General features: G+C 38.3%; 1 protein-coding gene across 1 annotated transcript; it reads left to right on the plus strand.

The window, feature by feature from the left end:
- The first annotated feature begins 3,302 nt into the window (after window positions 1–3,302).
- On the plus strand, window positions 3,303–17,454 carry parn (poly(A)-specific ribonuclease (deadenylation nuclease)). The gene is made up of 26 exons (XM_067585243.1): window positions 3,303–3,441; window positions 3,700–3,777; window positions 3,871–3,950; window positions 6,938–7,005; window positions 8,174–8,255; window positions 8,447–8,507; window positions 9,658–9,823; window positions 10,200–10,262; window positions 10,349–10,387; window positions 10,476–10,518; window positions 10,630–10,710; window positions 10,958–11,014; window positions 11,356–11,433; window positions 11,538–11,581; window positions 11,678–11,720; window positions 12,140–12,215; window positions 12,305–12,415; window positions 12,513–12,582; window positions 12,683–12,738; window positions 13,923–14,009; window positions 14,106–14,180; window positions 14,278–14,452; window positions 14,576–14,703; window positions 15,010–15,052; window positions 15,141–15,301; window positions 16,435–17,454. Exons 1-26 carry the CDS (start codon window positions 3,423–3,425, stop codon window positions 16,479–16,481), a joined length of 2,031 nt encoding a protein of 676 aa, XP_067441344.1. The 5' UTR covers window positions 3,303–3,422; the 3' UTR covers window positions 16,482–17,454.
- The last annotated feature ends 977 nt before the right edge of the window (window positions 17,455–18,431 follow it).

The following is an 18,431-nucleotide window of genomic DNA, read 5'->3' on the forward strand; positions in this document are numbered from 1 at the left end:
ATTTGCTGTTATGTAAAACCAAGAAAAGCAGCAAATTCTCACATTTAAGAATGTGTAACCATCAATTATTTGGCCTTTTCCTTAGCTGTCATATTACCTCACATAATATACAAACATGCAATGAATTTATGGCTTTATAACACTGAAATGTCAGAGTACATCAAGGTTTGGATGCTGCTGGGTGACTTTGCATCATAAATTAGGGTTTTCTGAAGTTTCAAAGTTTTCTAATGATACAGATTTTACTGCTAATATACACATAAATCATTTTCTATAATATATAGATTGAGATTGATGGTGACTGATGATTGATGGCTGTTGAAAAACTTAAAGCCTCTTTGAGGATATTTTTTCACAGAAATGCAGAAATAGATTCAGGTTCGGCTCAGCTGTTAGAGGTGACCTTTCTGCTCACATGTGTGACCGACCTTGACTAATATTTATGACTAATATTATGACTAATATGTTTTTGCAAGCTACAGAAAGTTGACGGTTTGCTCTCATACAGCGTAAACAGCGTATGCAGTGTGAGTGTGTGTGTGTGTGTGTGTGTGTGTGTGTGTGGTGGTGGGGGGGCACCATAACAGCAGTAAATCTGAAATGACACCTTAAAGGTCATTTAAAAATAAAGGCTTCCCATAAACCAATTGTGATTGAAGTGCCCTCTGCTGAAGTTCAACACACACATGCTCCCTCCCACTCTCTCACTTCCACTCATCAACCACGTTTAATTAAATCTGTCTAATTTGCCATGTCATTTATTACTTATGTGAGCATTTGTCACCATGGTGTGCTCTGCTGTAATTCATTTTTTCCATGCCACTTAGTTTTGCTTGACTCATACTGTATCTTGTGCTTTGTTTGTTCCTCCTCCTTCCTTCCTTCCTTCCTTTTGTTTGTTCCAAAGTCAGATGTTTTTATAAGCTGATTTTAATCCCAGTACAGTAACCGATTTTTATGTTATTTTCTCCTCTGCTTGTAGTCATCTTAAAAAAGCAGCACAATGAGAGTAGCCGGTCTGCATCCATGTCCAATAGGTGAGACAGATCTACAAACTAAGGCACTTAATATGAATTTAACTGTTTCATAGATGTGAAAAACCTTCCTTTGAGTAGGCAAGTTTTCACATTATGCATCTCCTTTTTTGTGTTTGTTTTCTTAAGTTGAGGGGAGGTCTGTTGTACGGCTTCTTAACCTCTTCTGTCATATCACTTTTATTTCTATTACTTGGATTTTATGTTGTTGTATATGTGTGCAAAACATGTAAATCAAATCAAACTGTATGTCTATGTTATGTCTATATTTGACACACAGTAAGATAAGTAAGATTTTCTTGCTCTTTTTATTTATGCATTGATTTTATTTTATTTAATCAATTGGCAACATTGTACATCTGACATTCATGCTAATAAAGCTTACTGAATTGAATTGAATTGAATATACATTTCTGTCATGTGTTTACAAGCCTTAAATCTGAAGGCTAGAAAATCATTTGTATTTCATATTTGCACAATTCTGTCAAAACGTACAATCCTACAGTTTTTCACTCCAGGAGAAAAAACATTACAGTTAAAAGGTGAAGCCTTTCCTTGGTTCCTTTCATTAAAGAAAAGAAAAATCACCCTGTCTCCACTTTTTGAAATGTCATCTTTGCATTTAAATGAAAGCAATACCTCACTCCAGCTTTCATTGTGAATATTTTACCCTAAAAAGCTTTTGAAAAATATTTATCTTACAAGATAAACCGTAGATAATAACTGCAGGAACTGTTTTGTCTCTCAGAAACTCAGTGGCAGCTGCATCAGTGCCAGTGAGACACCAGCTATGAGATGGATTTTGTCCAGTGGTTCCTCGCCCCAGTATTCGTATTTGCTGTCTCCAGCCTCCTGTCGGAGTAGAGATTTCTGGCACAACTTCACTAACTTCCAAGGTGCATGGAAAAGGAGACAAAAAGAGGTCCAAACTCCAGCAACACTTGAATAATACATACTAAATAACAACTTTATTGTGAGAAACAGTGAGGACAAGAGTTACACACTTAATTAATCCCAACGGGTTACAGTGTTGCAACAGCTAAGTAACGTAAGTCATAAAAAAATATGCAGGTGAGAAATAAAATAAAACCTCATAAATAATAAACTGTGAAAATGGGAGAAGTGGAGAGGAAGGATTGCTCAGAAACATTTCCTGGTAAACTGACACCACTACAATTTTTCATAACTTTTGTGGCCTTTTTGACCATCTCATTTTCCCCATCATCCAATATGATTTTAAACAGCAGCAATTAAATGGTCATAGTCACAGAGCAATTTACAGATAGTGTACACTAGCTTATGCAATACTTCAGTTATTGGTCATATGTTGAATGTGCAATATCCTGCTACAGTGTGCAATACTGGTGCAATATTATTTTCCTGGTTTTATAAGCTGTAGTGATTTTATCAATAGCATTGGTTTAGTTTTTTGTTGTTGTTTTCTATGAGTGGTGTAAGGCAATGGTTCTCAAACTTTTTCACAGCAAGGACCCCTAAAATGACACAGATAAGACCACAGACCCCCTTCTGATAAGACTTTTACTTTATATGTTTTATTACAGAAAGTATATGAAACCCATGACCAAAATAGTCATACATTCTGTCATTGTGTTAATTATGGGTGGAATTATAGTGAAAATAAATTATTCCCCTCTTTGCTGGGGATGCCCTGGACGTGTCCCTGATAGGCCTATAAAGTATATCTTATCTTATCTTATCTTATCTTATCTTAATTGGCACAAATCAGTCCTGAAATATGACGGTCATTGCAGTTATGTTTTCATGTTATTAACAGTGCTTTTTCCCCACTGTGAGCTTGTTTTAAGAAGTGTTGGGGCTTATATAAATTTTAAATATGTTAAAAGAAAAGCAAGATGTCAAGAAAATGAAGAAAGTGACATAAAATTGGAGCTAAATAGTCAGTAAAACAGACCTCTAAAATTAGTGTAATATGTCACATTCCTCTAAATTCGCAGTGAACACGTACTTTAATAAGAAAAGATGTTAGGCTATATTTACAATAAGGGGTGCCATTTTAATCAGTAAATGTAATCTCTTTCAGTGGCAATACCAAATATATACTGTATATAAAGGCACTGAGGCGATAGTTTGGCTTGTAAATTTGTAGGAAGCTGGATTTGATCAGCTCATGGATGAATTAGAGCTCTAATACGTCCATGGATCAGCCTGGGGGATTTGAGAAACTCTCGCGAGATTAAGATCAATCACATTAACCGCACTCGCGAGAGTTCGTCCCTCCGCCTGCTCCAACAAACCTAGCATTTACCTTTAGCGAGCGGCCCCGGAAGTGTTTGTAAAACTGTTAAAAGCCCGTTGACGTAGGCTAGCTAGCGATAGCTGACAGCCGGGTTCAGTCATTGTGCGAGGATGGAGGTGACACGCAAAAGTGAGTAGCGAGGCGCTGCCAAACAATTGCACGCTGGATTTTTAGTTTGCTATATTCGTCATGAAATTGTACAACAGAACAGTGGCAGGATATGTTTTTAAAATGGTCAAAACTCCTCCATTCCTCAAGGTTTGTGCTGCTAGCCTGCGAGCTAGGTAATATAACAGTTAGCTGCACGGCTGCGGGTTTGTGTGCTGCTCTGCAGGTCAGCGAGTGTTCCTCTTACATCCTGACACTAATGCACTTTCATTTCTGCAGATTTTAAAGACTGCTTAAACTCTGTGTACGCCGCCATAGAAGATGCGGACTTCCTTGCAATCGATGGAGAATTTTCAGGTAACGTATCAAGAGTTTTTTTGAAAGAATTTGATGTTTGAAAAGCCAGCGTTGTGTGTGTGTGTAAAATAGTGACGGGTGTTGTGTTTTTAGGGATAAGCGACGGCCCTAATGTCAGTGCACTCACCAACGGACTGGACACGCCGGAGGAGCGATACACCAAGTTGAAAAAGGTTGGCAGAGTTTCATTAGTTGGCAACAGTTTCAATGCATAGGTTCAAGTCTGCCTTTAAACAACAGTCCAGTGCCGAAATGAACATTGAAAAGGTTTTTCTTGCTGTAATCATTCATCCTGTTCATACTGGCCATAAGAAGATCCCTTCATGATGAGCTTACAATGTAAGTGATAGAGGGCAAAATCCACAAGCCTCCTTCTGTGCCAAAATTTATTTACAAGTTTATCTCAAGCTAATATGAAGCTTCAGCCTTCCATTTTTAAAATTATTATTATTATTATTTTTTTATTGAACCAGGAGAGTCCCAGTAAGATTAAGAATCTCTTTTTCAAGGGAGACCTGGCCAAGACAGGCAGCAGCACAAATAAAAAAAATAGTTACAGACAGAAAACAAAAAAGGGGACAAATCTTAATAAAAAAATAAAAATAAAACAAGTATAAGGAAACTCACATTACAAAAGAGAAATTTTATGGGAATCAGTTGTCACCAGGTAAATTGAAAACATTTACATTCTAGGGAATCTGCCTCTAATTCTTTCATTTTGGATTTAAATTAGGCCAGATTAATTCATTGAGTCATTCTGCAACATATTCCATGCTGAGGGTGCAGAATACATAAATGCCCATTTTCCAATTTTCGTATGGGCATTTGGGACAGAAAGCATAAAGAAGTCCTGAGAACACAAAGAGTACTGTCTGACACTTTTCGGCTTGATAAAAGCACATAGGTAGTATGGGAGCAGACCAATGTAAAAGCCTTCAGGTGGCCAGAGCAGGCCATCCTACCTAAGAGTGTAACTCACAATGGTGAGTCAGAGCTTTACGCTTGGTAATGAACTTAAAAGGAATCATGGTAAGCTGTTTCAACCATATGAAGACACTGAGCAGAGGTATGCTTATATAAAAGATCCCCATAGTCCAACACAGGTAAGAAAAAGTCGCAGCAACAAGTCCTTCTTTTACCTAAAAAGAAAAACACAACTTATTTTGAAAATAAAAACTTGGTTTTAGCTCCAACTTTTTCACCAGGTACTGCACATGTGGCTTAAAAGTGAGAGTCATCAACCGAAATATCCAGATATTTATAAGAGTTAACAACCTCTATTTCACTTCCCTCAAGAGTGACCACTGAAGGGATGTTTTATGGCCTATTCCTAGAGTTGATAAACAATATAAGTTTGGTCTTATCTGTAGTAAGAATGAGTTTCAGCTGAAGTAGGGTATTTTGACAACAATGAAGGTATTTTGCAATTTAACATTGCATTTAACAGTGTCATCAGCATAAAAATGAAAATTAGCATCTGACATGTTTTGACCCAGATTATTTATATAAATGGTGAATAAAAGTGGACCTAATACAAAACCCTGTGGTACACCTTTGTTGACGGATATACTAATATCAGAACATAGACCATCGTATCTAATGCACTGAGACCTATTACTAAGGTAGTTTGAGAACCAAGCGACTGCTTGCTCTGAGAGTCCTGAGTTTAAAAAGTCTAAGTTTTAAAACATCATGGTCGACTGTGTTGAAAGCTTTGAACACGCACAATGTTGCTTCTTGTCAAGTGCAACAGAAAATTGTTTACTACCATCAGTGCAGATGTGATGGTGCTACGTTTTTATCTAAAGCCTGATAAATATGTTGATAAAATATCACTGCTGTATAAAAACTCCTTAATTTGATCACTCACAAGAGATTCAAGAATTTTACCTGTAGTACTGATAATTTAGATATTTGCCTATAGTTATTTAAAATAGTTGGGTCGCCAAGGGAGGACAGAAGCAGATTTCTATATCCTTGGATTTTCCTTATTTTGCAGTGTAAGGTAAAAAAGATATGCAAGAGACTGTGCTACAAAATCAGATGCCAAATTTAAAAGGTAAGGATCAGTAAAATCAGGCCCTGAGGGGTGTCTAGGATCTAAAGCTTTTAGGGCTTTGTGAACTTTCTGCACAGAGAAAGGTGTGAAATTAAAAGACTGACCAGTATACAGACGCAGAACAAGCAGAGTCAAACAGAGAGCCAGAAGATATAAAGTGCTCATTAAAACAATTCAATGTCATGAACAGTATCAGAATCCTTCATAACAAAGGGCTTGAGAGTGATTGCTCACAGAAAGGGATTTTATGGTTTTCCAAAACCTCCTAAGGTCGTTTTAGATTCTCAGTGGCAACAGACATATAATATTCTGATTTAGCTTTCTTGATCAAAGAGGATCATTTGTTTCTTAGTTATCTAAAAATAAGCCAATCAGTGGTAGAACCTGTTGTCCTTGACTTAGCCCAAGCCAAGTTATGCTCATGAATAGTATCTGCTAGCTCAGAGGAAAAACCAGGGGTTATCACACCTCTTTACTCCCTATCTCCTGAACGGGACGTGTATTTATGATTTGCGTAAAACCCTCATTAAAAAATGCCCATGCTGTCTCCACATCAGGGATCAGCTCTGTTCTACTCCAATTAAAGTGAGACAAGTCATGATAAAATCCCTGTTCATTAAAATATTTAAGATTCTTCTTACAAATAACGTGTGGTTACAATTTAGGGACCTTAGTGTCAAATCCAGTAGATATCTTTCAGAGTTACAGTATTTTTAGTGCCAAAGTTCCTCTTTTTTGATACTACACTTGCACACAAAGAGGGAATTTTAAGCTAAAAAAACTGTAAATGTGGCAGATATCCACTTGATATGACTAACTCAGACTGCTGAAGCCTCATATAAGCTTCAGATAAACTTTTAAATGCATTTCTGCACAAAATGACTGTGGACACACTGTAGATCACTTATATTGAAAGCGCATTTGAAGGGGATCTTTTTAACAGCCAGTATGAACGTGAGGAATGATTACAGCAAGGAAAACCTCTTTCGCTGTTTATACGGGTACCTGACTGTTTTTTTAAGACAGACGGGAAAAACTGTCAATCTGTCCTTTTTTTTTTAATGTTCATCTCATTTAATCTGTTTCTTTCCTGTCCTCAAGCATTCCATGGACTTCCTGCTGTTCCAGTTTGGATTATGTACATTCAAGTACGACCAGACAGAGTCAAAGTGAGTGATATCTACTTAACTAGCATAGAAATTTAAGTTTTCACTTATTGATATTCAGGAGAAACACACAAAGGATTTGCAACAGCGTCTGCTACTGTTAAATTTCTCCTTTATTATATTAAGAAAATGTTTTGAGCTCAATTTCCTCAGATACAGATAGTTTCTTGTGAGTCCTTTTGGGAGATGGCTAGTTCTTGGAATCAGCACCTGGACAAGAAAAATATGTGTTTTCACACTGACAAATAAGGAGCACACTATATACCATCTGCTGACATAAGAGCAACAAGTAATAATAATGCACTGGGGCCTCAAAAGCTCTAGGCGTACTGTCTGTTAATTAATTCGATTGAACATTTCTTCGGGAATATGCAGCACTAAAGCACAATGTCAGCTGACATGATGAGGCCTTTAAGCTGTTATTACCAGATCTTAAAACCCTGTCTTGAGGATGCTCGCTGTGTCAAAATCTAGCTTTCAAGCCTTCATTCATTCAGTTTTCTACATAGGATGCATATCTCTAAATTAGTGTGTAATCAAAATATTACATGTGGCAAAAATGGAATGGAGGTCAGTAAGGGGCCCCCTAGCAGGTTAATCCAGCTGCAGACTTGTCCTGATGATAAACACATTTTATAATCTATTTCTAATTTAAAATGAACCAGAATAAAGGTCATGAGTGAGTCTGCTATCAGTCCAAACAAGCAGAGTTTTGGATAATGTCCACCAATGCCATTTTCAAGGTTTATGCAGACGCATTTAGCAAAAAAATATCAATATCAGTTTCCCACAGAATCAGATCCTGTTTGCGGTGGTAGCTGACTCGGGGTCGGAAGCAGCGGGTCCGTTGTCAATGTGTTTGTGTGTGAGAGAGCAGGGCGAGCAGGGCCTGAGAGAATCAATGCTCTACAATGAAATAAAATTTTACCTATTTTAAATAGTAAAAAAACAAAAACAAAAGAAAATCAATATGTGGTGGTCGATGTTGATTCTGTGGTGAGCTGCCACAAATAAATCAATGTATGGGAAACACTGTATATAATATATATATGGAAGTGATCCAGCTTTTGTATGCATGAGCAGCATTTTGACCAGCACGCAGGTTGTTGTAATAAATCCCCAGCCGACCTGAATGATTTCACTAATCCGTTCCTGTTATCTTTATCTGCAGGTACATCACGAAGACTTTTAATTTTTATATATTCCCAAAACCATTCAGCAGGACGTCCCCCGACATAAAGTTCATCTGTCAAGTAAGTCAGTGCGGCCTCTCGAGGCGCATTAAAATGCTTCTGTGTGAACTGAGATAACTGACTTTTTAGTAATGACAATGATTTAATAAAATGATTGTTCCTGAAATGGTTGGCCAGGTGTTAAAAGATTATCGCAACGTCGTTGTTTTATGAGAAACTTGTGAAAATGAAAATGAATTTGTCATTTCTAGAGTTCCAGTATCGACTTCCTGGCCAGTCAGGGATTTGACTTCAACAAGGTGTTCTGTCACGGTGAGTACACAACACAATGGCAGTGAACATGTCACATGTGTAATGGCCTTTTGTCACATATCAAACTGTCAAATATGGAAATGGTAGTGAATTCTTGGTCATTTTCTTTTCATTGTTTTAGTTATTTCCAGATTTAAATCAGAATATTTAATCGTATATAACAGTTTATCCAGGTGAAGGTCTTGAACAGTGTTTGTAGACACTGGTTTCAGTGCCAATTATTAAACATTAACCAGCCTCGGTGTTACGAGCAGGAGGAGAGCTGTCATCACCTGTCACACTGGAGCAGCTGCTCTTTTTTTGCTGTTCAGTCCAATTACTAGGCCGGTCTTTGTAGAAATGCAGCCTTTTTTTTTACAGTCTGGAGTTAAGTCTTTAATTCACGGTAGAGATGTAAGTTACGAATCATTTTGCTGATTTGAGTCATTTTGTTCCGTCTCAAAGATTTGTTCTCACATGTACCGGACACTTTAATTCACAGTACTGCGTTAATATGCCAGCGACATCTGCATAGCTGTACAGATTCTGCTGTCACTTGTGTGTGCTTGTTCTGGTTCACCTCATATTTCCCTTTTGACAATTTCAGCAAGTTGGGAAAAACACAATAAAAGTTGTCCTTACACCAATGACAGACAGATTTGTTGGGTTGAATCTTGCCATTTTCTTTCTAGTTCATGCCATATTTTTGCATCCACTGTGACCACTCTATCACAAAGTTGATGTGATGGAATATAAACAAGATTACTGGAGGTGTATGGATACAATAAATGAACAAAAAGTGTTTGCACGCTAGAATTTAGTTCCCAAAAAAACCCCCATTAAACTGAAAAAGGCAACATTTCAACCCTACTGGGTCCTCATCAGGCAAAAATCTCGCTTTTCTCATTCAAATGCATTTTTATGGAAGCTAAAATCCAGTGTGCTTTGTTTTTCATTGAATCTTTTATCCTGCTCTGGGCCTGAATGTAGGATGGGATGTGCACACAACTAGCTCATTGTTTATAGAATGGATACAGAACATCGCCTAAAGGCAATGCATGTTTTTACAGTTGTTATAGGACAGAGAATTGCAGAGCCACCAGAAGTAAAATTCAAACTGACTTTTTTTTTTTTTTTTTTGTGTGTGTGTGTGTGTGTGTATGTTTTTTAGGAATCCCATACCTGAATCAAGAGGAGGAAGCCCAGCTGAGGGAGCAGACAGAGGAGAGGAGGAATCAACATGCTAACGGTGTTGGGACACCATCCTACATCTCCCCATCCTCCAAAGGTCCTGCACACGTACCCGAGGAACATAAAGACTTCATCAACAGAGTGGTGTAAGTGGAGTTTTTAATTCTTATCTTTTCAACAAATTCCAAATAATGCGGAGTCAAACAAAGACCAGGCTCTTGTTTGAGACCATGGTGGTTAAAAAGAGCTGTTGGAAGTGACATAGTGTGCATTCAGGCTAATTGGAAACAGTTGAGGTTGCTTGCCCCCTTGGTCATCTTCTCTTGGGGGTATATTAGACATGGCCAGCTGGATGGAGACATTTCTCTGGTCTACTGGAAGCTGGAAGTCACATGGGAGGGACCATATCTCTCACTTGGCCGTAGAATAACTGAATTTTTCCAGAAGACAATTCTTTCACAGTTATGTTTGTGTCTGCCCCTTTTTTACGTTTTCATCTTTTTGGCTCTATTTTCCCTACAGAGAGAAGGTTGAGGCCCTCTTCACTAACGCAGAGAAGACTTTGGACTTGGAGCCATGCACTGGGTAATCTAGCCCTTCTCTCAAAAAGCCATATTTATAGTATCAATATCTGTTTTTTATTTACACTAATATTCATATTTCCCTACCAGGTTTCAGAGGAAGCTGATATACCAGACACTGAACTGGAAGTGAGTGTAAAACCTGGCTTTTGTTGTTGTTGTTGTTGTTGTTGTTGTTGTGTTGCTTCATACATTAACACTTTATTTTCTTTCTCAGGTTTCCCAAGGGGCTTCATGTGGAAACCATGGAAACAGAAAAGGTGAGATCATGTTTAATTTCAACCAATCTTGACCCTTTTTTTAATAAATAAATTTAAAAAAAAGTTATTTTGTGTTTGTGAAATATTGATGTAAGTTCTGTATGTGTGCAGAAGGAGCGATACATCCAGGTCAGTAAAGTGGATGATGAGGAGAGGAAGAGGAGGGAACAGCAGAAACTGGAGAGAGAGCAGGTGAGTTGTTAACATGTTGCAGCCACATCGCACATTCGTGCTCCGTTCATTACGAGTGTGTGTTGATTTTAAATTAGAGCGCTTTTGTTAAGGAGCTTCAGAATGCACTGCTCATAGTATTTTCTCTACCTCGTGAAATGCCTCAAGGTCGCTTAACCAAAACGTTGCTATTTGATAAATTCTCAATGAGCGCTGACGGTGTGAGAGACGGTTTTTTGTTTTTAATATTTTCTCTTCCCCCCAACAGGAGGAGCTAAATGATGCAGTAGGCTTCTCCAGGGTCATCCACGCCATTTCCAAATCTGTGAGTCAACCTCCACTTTTTTTCAGTTCAAGTAACTCTGTCTAGAATTACACAAATCAGTTAACAGTGACGCTCCAAAATAACGGCCATCATGAATCAGGAATTGGCTTTCATAGTCAAACATTTATAGTTTTGCCTCTTTCTTGTAGAGCTGCAACGATGAGTCAATTCATAGATTAGTTGATTAACAGAAAATTAATCAGTTTTGAATCATTTTGATATAAAAATACAACAATTTAATGTGAATATTTTCTGGTTTCTTTAGTCCTCTTATGATACTAAACTGAATATCTTGCTATCGGACTTAGTGTGTGGACTAACCCATTTCATCTGACACACAGGGTAAACTTGTGGTTGGCCACAACATGCTGTTAGATGTGATGCACACCATCCACCAGTTCTACTGCCCACTGCCAGAGGTACACACTTACATGGAGATTTTAAATATGGAGCCTTTTCTGGCTTAGCTTAAAGCTAAGTAATGTAATTTATGCATTATTTAAACCAATGCTCTTCTCTCTAGGATCTTCAAGACTTTAAAGAGGTCACAATGTGCGTCTTCCCAAGGTAAATCAGTTTCCTCTCTTTACAGCAGATGCTTTTTTTGATGCTGTCTTTTAGCTTTTTGACATTCAATGTATTTTGTTCTGTGTTAACTTGCAGACTTCTGGATACAAAGTTGATGGCTTCCACTCAGCCATTTAAGGTAGATGATCTTCGTCACTGCTGTAGATTAGCACAAGTTTTAGATATTTTAAAAATGGAGAGAAAAACATTCAGGCTCTTTGTTTAAGTGGAGCATATTTAAATGATTTATTTGACTGTGTATGGCTGTGTTTTAGTTTTTTTATTTTTGAGTTTCAACCTCACAGGGTTTGGTCTTTTATTTTTACCAAATAACCCTAAAAAAGCACTTCATATTTTGGGAAAATGATGATTTACAGTGGAATCTTTGCTGGGTGCTCGAGCTACACTGGTGCAAACAAGTAGCTCCAAAAAACTCTTAAAACTGCAGCGTATAGTAATTCTCTGGAGCTCTTCTATCACCCGCAAGATTCTAAATATATAAATCAGTGAACAAATTGGTGATTTTTGAAAAGTTGTATTTACATTTTTACACTCCAGGAGCTGATCACGAACACCTCTCTGGCAGAGTTGGAGAAACAGCTGAAAGAGACTCCCTTCAAGTCACCACGAGTTGGTGAGTAAATACACTTAGATTTGCCTGAAACACTCTCTCACTCTACAAAATCCTACTAACCTCCTTTTTCTCTGTCTTGTTCCTGTCAGAAGCGGCAGAGGGTTTCCCCAGTTACAACACAGCCCAGGAACAGCTCCACGAGGCGGGGTATGACGCTTACATCACAGGCCTCTGCTTCATCTCCATGGCCAACTACCTGGGTAACACACACACACAATCAACTGTTCCTGTTTCCAAAAGAAGAAATTACTTTAATAGATGGGAGTCTAACTCGGTCTGCTCAACGCTTTTTTTCAGGCTCTTTCTTGACTCCACCCAAAGCCTACATCTCAGCTCGCTCCAAACTTATTGAGCCTTTCTTCAACAAGTAAGAGACACACTTACTTCACTGTATTTGCTGCTCTCTTCCATCAACAGCTAAAAGTCTGAAATAAATGCTTATAATGCTTCTCTTCTCTGTTCTCAAGGCTTTTCCTGATGAGAATAATAGATATTCCCTACCTCAACATCACAGGACCAGATTGTGAGTAAAATAGTATAGAGCATGGTTGTTTTCAATTTGGCAAAATATCCAGGCAGTGTAAAGATACTCTGTGGAGTTTTTGTCTACTAGTAGCACCATGGAGCAGTTGTTTTCATGAGTGGGTTGTGTCTAGTGTTTTGTTTGTCTCATGAACAATACACATTCCTGCTGCCAGATTCAGGCTATTCCACTGAATGATAGTTTGTGGCAGTGATGCTCAATGAAATGCAGCAATGTATCAAGAAAAGCAGGGAAGAAGACTGCGAGCTAGCAAGCATGGATGTAAACAATGCATGATTTAAAAAAAAAAAAAAATACTTTAAAAATTGCCTTTGCAAATGTTTCATGAGGAAGGAAATGCATTCAACACATTTCTCAGGCCTCAAGGATGCTCACAATGTGTTTCGGAGAGAAACGGTGAATGTAAACATTACTTTTTTTTTTTGTTTTGTTTTTGTTTTTTTACAAGAAAGCTCCACAGGGCACTCTGAAGCTGCTTTAAGGGATTTCTCACCACTAGGGGGCAGGGAAACGCCAAAATAAAGTCAAAGTAACACAAGCCTGATATAATATCAGTTTAGCTTTGTATCTGGGTCTGCAAGGTGCTTGGATTTCTTCACCAGACACTTGTTAACATCAGCTTTTTATTTTGTGTTGATATCAGAATATCACATAATGGAGCTTTAAAATGAAATAAATTAAAGGGCAGGTTAACAATTTTTCAAGTCTGTCTTAAAACAACAGTCAAGTGGCTCATATGAACAATCCTCCTGTTCCTTCTGATCATTAGAAGATCCTTTCATAATGCACTTACAATGTAAGTGATGGACAAAATCCACAGTCCTCGTTTTGAGCAAAAATGTACTTAAAAGTTTATTTGAAGTGTATATGAGGCTTCGGCAGTCGGAGTTAATCAAATAAAGTGGATATCTTCCACAGTTAGTCTTTTTTGTGTTTTCCTGTTCAGCTGCTGTGAAGGATCGTATCAAAAAGAGGTGATTTGGTACTAAAAAGACAGTAACTCTGAAAGAAATGTACTTGATTTGAGGAATTATTACGTGTCAATGATCATCTGGGCATTTATCGTTTAAGTACAGACGTGGAAAAATTGTGGACCTATCCTTTTAAAACTGTTGCCACCTTTTCTGTTTTTATTTTCCTGCTAATCTCTTCTGTTCTTACAGTGCAACCTAAAAGAGACCATGTCCTGTATGTCACCTTCCCAAAAGAGTGGAAGACCAGTGACCTCTACCAGCTCTTTAGTGCCTTTGGTAAGTCATGATTTTTGCCTGATGATAAATCTGCTTGCAAACAAGTATGACCCCCGTTGTTCTCCACTCACACTCTGTTCTCCAATCATCACTCAGGGAACATCCAGGTTTCATGGATGGACGACACATCAGCCTTTGTGTCCCTCAGTCAAACAGACCAGGTGCAAATAGGTGAGTCTGACAACCTGACACACACCTAACTGGATTCGGTCACCTGCACAAATAAATGTTGGGGCAATCTATTAACATCTTCCTCTCTCTTGCACAGCTATGAACACCAGCCGCTATGCAGAGAGCTACAGGATCCAGACATATGCAGAGTACATCCAGGGTAAGCAGCAGGAGAAGGAGAAGCTCAGCCAGACAGCCAAAAGCTGGGGAGAGGACGGCTGGGTGAAACCTCACTACACCTCCTCTACTGCCTCCGGTTTCGGTTATCCCAGGTACACCTGCGCTCCTACACCACATGATGTGTATTCACTTCTCGTCTAGAAGCTTCTGCAGGAATCGACAGTTTCTATTTACATTGATACACAAGATGTATGGCCTGTTTTTTTTTGTTCCAGGGGTTTGAGGAAACGCAGCATCAGCCCCGTTCAGGCAGACCCGGGGTCCGGAGATGCTCTGGTTGCAGACGGTTGGAATAACTACTCATACATGGATAGCACAGGCAGCAAGAAGATGAAAACTGATGGTGTGTGTGTGTGTGTATATATAACTTCTAGCTGCTGGGTGGTAACACGCAGGGTTTCCCCAAAGAAATGACTTAGCAGAGATGGAGTGTGCCCTGAGGGAGAGAGAGAGCAGGTGGCTTCATGAATCATCACCACAAACAAAGAGATTAAGTTAGACATGGCTGAGTAATTTAACATCAAATTTTATGTTTTAATAATGATGGCAGCCTCCTCCTGAAACGTAGAGCATATTTCTGTGAGCAGTATGAGGAAGTCTGAGCTAGACTCTCATTCACGGTTTATCGTGTTTCCTTTGACAAATGCAGATGTTGTCGAGAGCAAGACCTCAGAAGGATGGCTAAAGACAACGTGAGTAAAGTGGATGGATCCTTTCTGCAGTCACTGTTATCCTCTTTGCTGTGATTTGAGCCTCTTTAATGGTTTCTGTGCCTTGCAGAGATTCGTCAGATTCAGCGGGGTTAAGTCCAGTCCCTGATGAGGACGAAAGTCCTGAGGGCACCGATCCAGCCAATAACGCTGAGGGGACGGTCACCTGGCAACAAGCCCCGACAGTCCACGGGAGGAAAGGTCAAAAGAACAAGAAAAAGAAGTCCGAAGGTGCGTTTGTTTGTTTATTAATCCTTTTGAATGACTGATTATGTCCATGAATCCATTTAGAAATTATAATGAAGACACTCCTCATAACTTTAGTACTTTCCTCATAATCATTATGTTTAAACCTTGTTCTCAGTATCAGAAATAATCCAGTGAGTGACGTCTGTATATCAGTGGTTACAGGCCAAAGAGGAACGGCACGTAGCAAATGCAGCGTGACTTTAAATGGTGTAGATGCACAAAATGTAAAAGGTAGCTTAAAATCAGCAGGGCTTAAACCACTTAAACTGTTTGTCCCATATAGAAACTATATAAGTGTTTTGGGTGTTTTGAACACTTTTTTAGTTTGCACTTCGTTTTATGTGGAAACGTGAAGCCTGCGGTGCACAAACACTGAGAACGGACGTTTCATCAGGAGACATCTTGTGTCCAGCAGTTAAACTTTTGAGATGAAATATATTTGCATATTTATATATTCTGGGCTTTTTAATGGAGGAGAAGGAGATGATGTCATTAAAGATTTTAACAAGATAATTTAACTTTTTTTGTGGAAAAACCATATTGGACACAAATTTTTATTATTCAAAGTAAAACATGTCTGGAGGGGATCTTTTAATAGATGAACTAATCCTGAAAATGAGCCTAGATATAACATGGTTACAAGTTCTGCTTTGTGTTGTACAAACTGGAACTTTTTGGATATAAGTCACTGAAATGGCGACACCAGTACGGCTGCTATCGATTCTTCTCTCACGTTTACATCAAATGACTGAGCCCTACAGTAGGACATCGACAGAATGAAGCAGGAAGTACATGAGACTGGCATCAGACCAGCTCCCACTGTCTCCATCTGCTCTGTACCGTCAAACCTGCCAACTGCGTGACTGCAGGATGCAGGGCAATAATTTCTGAGGAGGAGAATATACAATTACACAGATATAGTGTTTTAATTGTGCTGGCCCGCTACTTTAAAGCACAAACATGGCTCACTACTGGAAATGTTGCAAGATTTTAAAAACGCCTACGCAACTCTAACGTTACAGGGAAATGTAATTTATTTAATTTAGTTTACTCTCCCAAGACTGTGTTGTAGTTCTTGTTCTTATCCCTGCATGTGTCTCTCTCTCTTTCTACAGAGGCTGAATCTACAACATCGCTGTTTGAGGTTCCAGAGGTTTGGTAGCGAGAGGTGAGGAGCGGAGAGGCCGCTATCTCATACTGGGCTTCTGCTCAGTCTCTTCCTAAGCACTTGGGGCACTCTCTCCTTCAAGGGCATACATTACTGGGAGTGGTGCGTGCCCTAAATTCATCCGTTCACTCAACAGCTGTGGATACCGTGTCCAAAGCAACCAACAGAGCAAGTTGACTGGACTATTGAAAGAGAGAACACAAGCCATAACGACAGCTGCCATATTTTGATCTTAAACCAGAGGAGCAGGCAACTTTTCTGCGTTAACACACACACACACATGCGCACACACACACATACATACACACAACTAGAATCTTGAAGTTTAAAAACTTCGGAAATTTTCATTTATTTTCTGACGTGTTCAGACTGGAATCTGCCACCACAGCCATGCTGTCAGTTTGGAATTATTCATCAATTTTAATGACGTTGTCTCCTCTAATCAGTCTTATATTTTATGAGTGTGAGTTGTATGCGAGTTTGTGCATGGGAGGGAGAGTTACATTTTCTCTTGTCTTTGTATCCCTGTGAATCATTTTCATAAATATTTCATAAAATACCACTTAACAGGTCCTGTAGTTTACACGGTCAGGGTTATTTAGGATTTAAAGGCGGTCAAATATATTTTTTTCTCCATTTTTAAAGAAAACAAGTAATTTATGTCAACTTCTCCAGTTTTATCAAAACATAAGCTGATCAATGATAATGTGATATTTATTATTGGTGGCATTTTGACCCTTCATGAGAGGTGCTTGTTTTTTTGTACATAATTGTTTTTCTTTACCTTTTTTTTTTTTTTTTGATGTTTAATGTTTTGTAACTGTGTCAACCTGCAACGATGTTGAAGTATGTTCCAATGCAAAATGTGTAAACGCAAGAAAACGTATACATTTTTGTATAAGATAAAGTTTAAAAATCCTTAAATATTTCCTTGGAAAGGGAATTAATTAAAGAAAGTTTCTTAGTATCTTTGTGTCTGACTCTTTTTGTTTTCAAACTGACCACAGTTGAAGTGAAAATGTCTTCACAAGTTAGTAATTAGGCTTTAACCAGTCACGATTAAAGGACAGTTTCACAATTTTTATAGTAGGGTGCCCGTATGAGCATAAAGACAGGTTTTACTTGCTGTAATCATTCCTCCTGTTCAAACTGACCAGTAGAAGATCATCTCCAAACATTCTTACAATATAAGTAATGGTTGACAAAATCCACAGTGAATATCATTTTAGTCCTGCTCAGCTGCAATGGAAGGATTGTAACCAAATGAGAGACTTTGGCACTAAAAAAGACGGTGACATTGAAAGATATTGACTTGATTTCAGTAATTTGGACAACTGAAGCCTCATTATCTTCAAATAAATGTTTAAATACATTTTTGCACCAAAGGAGGACTGTGGATTTTGGCCCCACATCACTTACATTGTAAGTGCATTATGAAGGGATCTTCTAATGGTCAGTATGAACAGGAGGAATGATTACAGTAAGAAAAACGTGCCAGTGTTAATTCGGGTGCCTAACCATTATTTTAAGACTGAAGTGAAAAATTGTGAGCTTTCATATACAGACTGAAATATTTAAAATACACTTGCTTTGTTATATGGCCTAACTTACAGTTCCTCATAAGGTTCTGGTAAAGACACAAGATGACGTTGATCATAAAACATTTGATTTCCCTTGTTGTGTAAAACAAATTGAGCTCTGGGAACTACTTTTGACTTAAGTATTGTTTTTTTAATGAGTAACTATACTTGAAGTAAAATGTAATTAACTACTTATATTCAAGTGAAATATTGCTAAAATTAGGGAACACTGTTACTACCACAGAACAACAAAGTTGCTCTGTAAAGCACTTTTCATTGATCCTTAAGCGTCACATATTCTTATCAATGTCAAGAGTTTGAAAGGTCATAAAGAAAAATCAAAGGCTACTATTCACTTCAGTTT

Source organism: Thunnus thynnus, chromosome 3 (genome assembly GCF_963924715.1).
Source record: "Thunnus thynnus chromosome 3, fThuThy2.1, whole genome shotgun sequence".
NCBI classification, from domain to species: Eukaryota; Metazoa; Chordata; class Actinopteri; order Scombriformes; family Scombridae; genus Thunnus; species Thunnus thynnus.

Coding starts and splice junctions, on each gene's coding strand:
- parn (XM_067585243.1), top strand. Junction 10,388..10,475: donor TACCAGACACTGAACTGGAA/GTGAGTGTAAAA, acceptor TTTCTTTCTCAG/GTTTCCCAAGGGGCTTCATG. Junction 12,216..12,304: donor CTTCAAGTCACCACGAGTTG/GTGAGTAAATAC, acceptor TGTTCCTGTCAG/AAGCGGCAGAGGGTTTCCCC.